Source organism: Anastrepha ludens, chromosome 2 (assembly GCF_028408465.1).
Source record: "Anastrepha ludens isolate Willacy chromosome 2, idAnaLude1.1, whole genome shotgun sequence".
Classification (NCBI taxonomy): Eukaryota; Metazoa; Arthropoda; class Insecta; order Diptera; family Tephritidae; genus Anastrepha; species Anastrepha ludens.
The window spans coordinates 158,225,252-158,227,307 of NC_071498.1; the positions used below are offsets into that span (position 1 = coordinate 158,225,252).

At 35.2% G+C, this 2,056-nt stretch overlaps 1 protein-coding gene across 2 annotated transcripts; it reads right to left on the bottom strand.

Moving 5' to 3' along the window:
* Positions 1–238: 238 nt before the first annotated feature.
* LOC128860185 (uncharacterized) lies at positions 239–1,750 on the bottom strand. Of its 2 annotated transcripts, none has more exons than XM_054097505.1 (2): positions 1,676–1,750; positions 239–1,567 (listed from the first exon to the last, which is right to left on the bottom strand). In XM_054097505.1, exon 2 carries the CDS (start codon positions 1,549–1,551, stop codon positions 364–366), a length of 1,188 nt encoding a protein of 395 aa, XP_053953480.1. In that variant the 5' UTR covers positions 1,552–1,567; positions 1,676–1,750; the 3' UTR covers positions 239–363. The 2 variants fall into 2 exon arrangements, with proteins under 2 accessions (XP_053953480.1, XP_053953473.1); XM_054097498.1 differs by having other exon boundaries at positions 240–1,567; positions 1,635–1,715.
* Positions 1,751–2,056: the final 306 nt, after the last annotated feature.

Genomic DNA, 2,056 nt, shown 5'->3' on the forward strand with positions numbered 1-2,056 from the left:
ACCAATTGCTACTTTGCGTCCTTTTTTAATACCTTTGGGCAAGAAGGGGAAAACTTTTTCCCCCCTTTCTCAATCCTTCGTAAATGCAATCCAATATAAGGGTTGACCACCACCTTTAATGAATGCGCCTTAATGTGTAGCTTTTGTGTTTACTTCAATTTTTTCATAAAATGCGCTATTATTATTCTTTATTTCCTTCTTAATCTTTCAAACTTTACATTTTATATTAAGAAACTTATAAAAATGTCGATACTGAAAATTAAAAACAAATATTTATTATGAGAAATCCTATTTCTTTTTATTATTATTATTATAATTAAATAAAATATAATTAAAATTATAGATTAACTTAATATAAAAGAGCTAAGCTACCTTAATATTTTTATTAATTTTATGTTTTCTTTCACGCTGAGTCGCATCTAACAAAGACCGACCTACACTTATTGCTTTACCCTCTTGCCCTAATTCCTTCAATCTAGCAAATACAGAATTTTTGTTTTTACAAGTATCAAAGTCTTCATCACTAACAATAGCAACAAAAACACCAAATGTTAGCAAATTAGCAGCACTATACAAATCTAAACTCCCGAAGGCAGTCTTCCTCAAAAGCCGAGCGATCCGCCAAGTACGAATATCCGCCTTCGAAATGTAGTCTGCAAAATCTTGCAATACTGCGACAGATTCGTTGAAATCACCAATAACACTAAGCATTTCGAGTAAATTTTTATCACTTATGCCTAGCTTTTCTTTTGCCAAACAAAACCAATGCCACAAGCCGGCGCCATATTTCTCGAAACTTCTGTAGCCAGCAACACTTTGAATTTCGATAATTGTGTCATGCAATTCTTGCTGCGGTTCCTTTAAATGCTGTTGTTGTTTCTGCTGCTGAAGTTGCAGGCGCTGTTGTGTTAGTCTGCACACCACCTCTTTGGCGAATGGCTGGGAGGTATCCAAGACTATAGAAAGCGTTCGAAAAAGTGCTTTGTTAGGAATTGGCGTCGTATTTCCGATATTGAATTTATATTCAAATGCATTCCTCATTAATTTATCAATTTTGCGAAAATTCCGTTCGAAAATTGTTTTACCAACAATTAGTCCACAGAGGAAAAGGCTTATAACTCCTAAATAATTTGCTAATTGTGCAAAGTTTTCGCCAAGCTCTCGACGACACCAGTGCATCCAAGCATGTAATGGTGCATCATCACCAACTGTGCCTAAACTACGACATTCAACTTTATAAGTCGTTTGATTCCATGGTAGCTGAATTTCGGGCTCTGCCACTTTTCTTTCATCTTCATTGGCGAGTACGTATGCATAACAGTCACAGTTGCCTACTTTCAGACCGAGCAATAAAGTATTCAACGTATTTTGCCAATCCACCACTTCTCCTGTACCATGCACGTAATGGTAAATGAAAAATTCTGATGCTTGCTGCAATTCACTTGCATTCGGACGTTTATAGCGTACCAACGGCAACCAATAGATTTTATCGAAAACATTATCTGACCACCGCAAGCAATTCGACTTTTTCTTATTTGTTGCCTGTTGCATTTCGGAAGCGACGTTTCTACAAAAGAAGAATAGTGTTTTAATTAATAACTTTTTTTCAAATAAACTGTTATTTATTGTTTTACTAAAATCGATGCTAGCAGCTGTGAATTCAAATTAACATTACCTACTTATCAAGGCGAATCCACCTTGCTACTTATTTTAAGCGATCGCGAAGCGAATTGCGCACGGAAGCTTAAGGCGAACTGAATACTGAAGGTGGCGTCTTACCAACACAGTTACGGAGGCGTATTTCATCAAGGTATTGTGATTTGAGTATATGATTGCTTGTTCTTCATTTCGCCATTTTTTTTCACTTAGTAAAACGGAATGACGGAAAGTTTTGTTGGCATTCCAATTTTTATTTGAAAGTGAGTAAGGATTTATATTTTAATTTTGTGAATAATTTTGTACGTTTTCTGTGTAATTTTAAATCGCAATAAATAAAAATACTGTGAGAACACAATTGCAAGGTTTGCGGTGTGTTTAAAAAATATGAACACGGAAA

Coding starts and splice junctions, on each gene's coding strand:
- LOC128860185 (XM_054097505.1), bottom strand. CDS start 1,551: ATGCAACAGGCAACAAATAAGAAAAAGTCGAATTGCTTGCGGTGGTCA.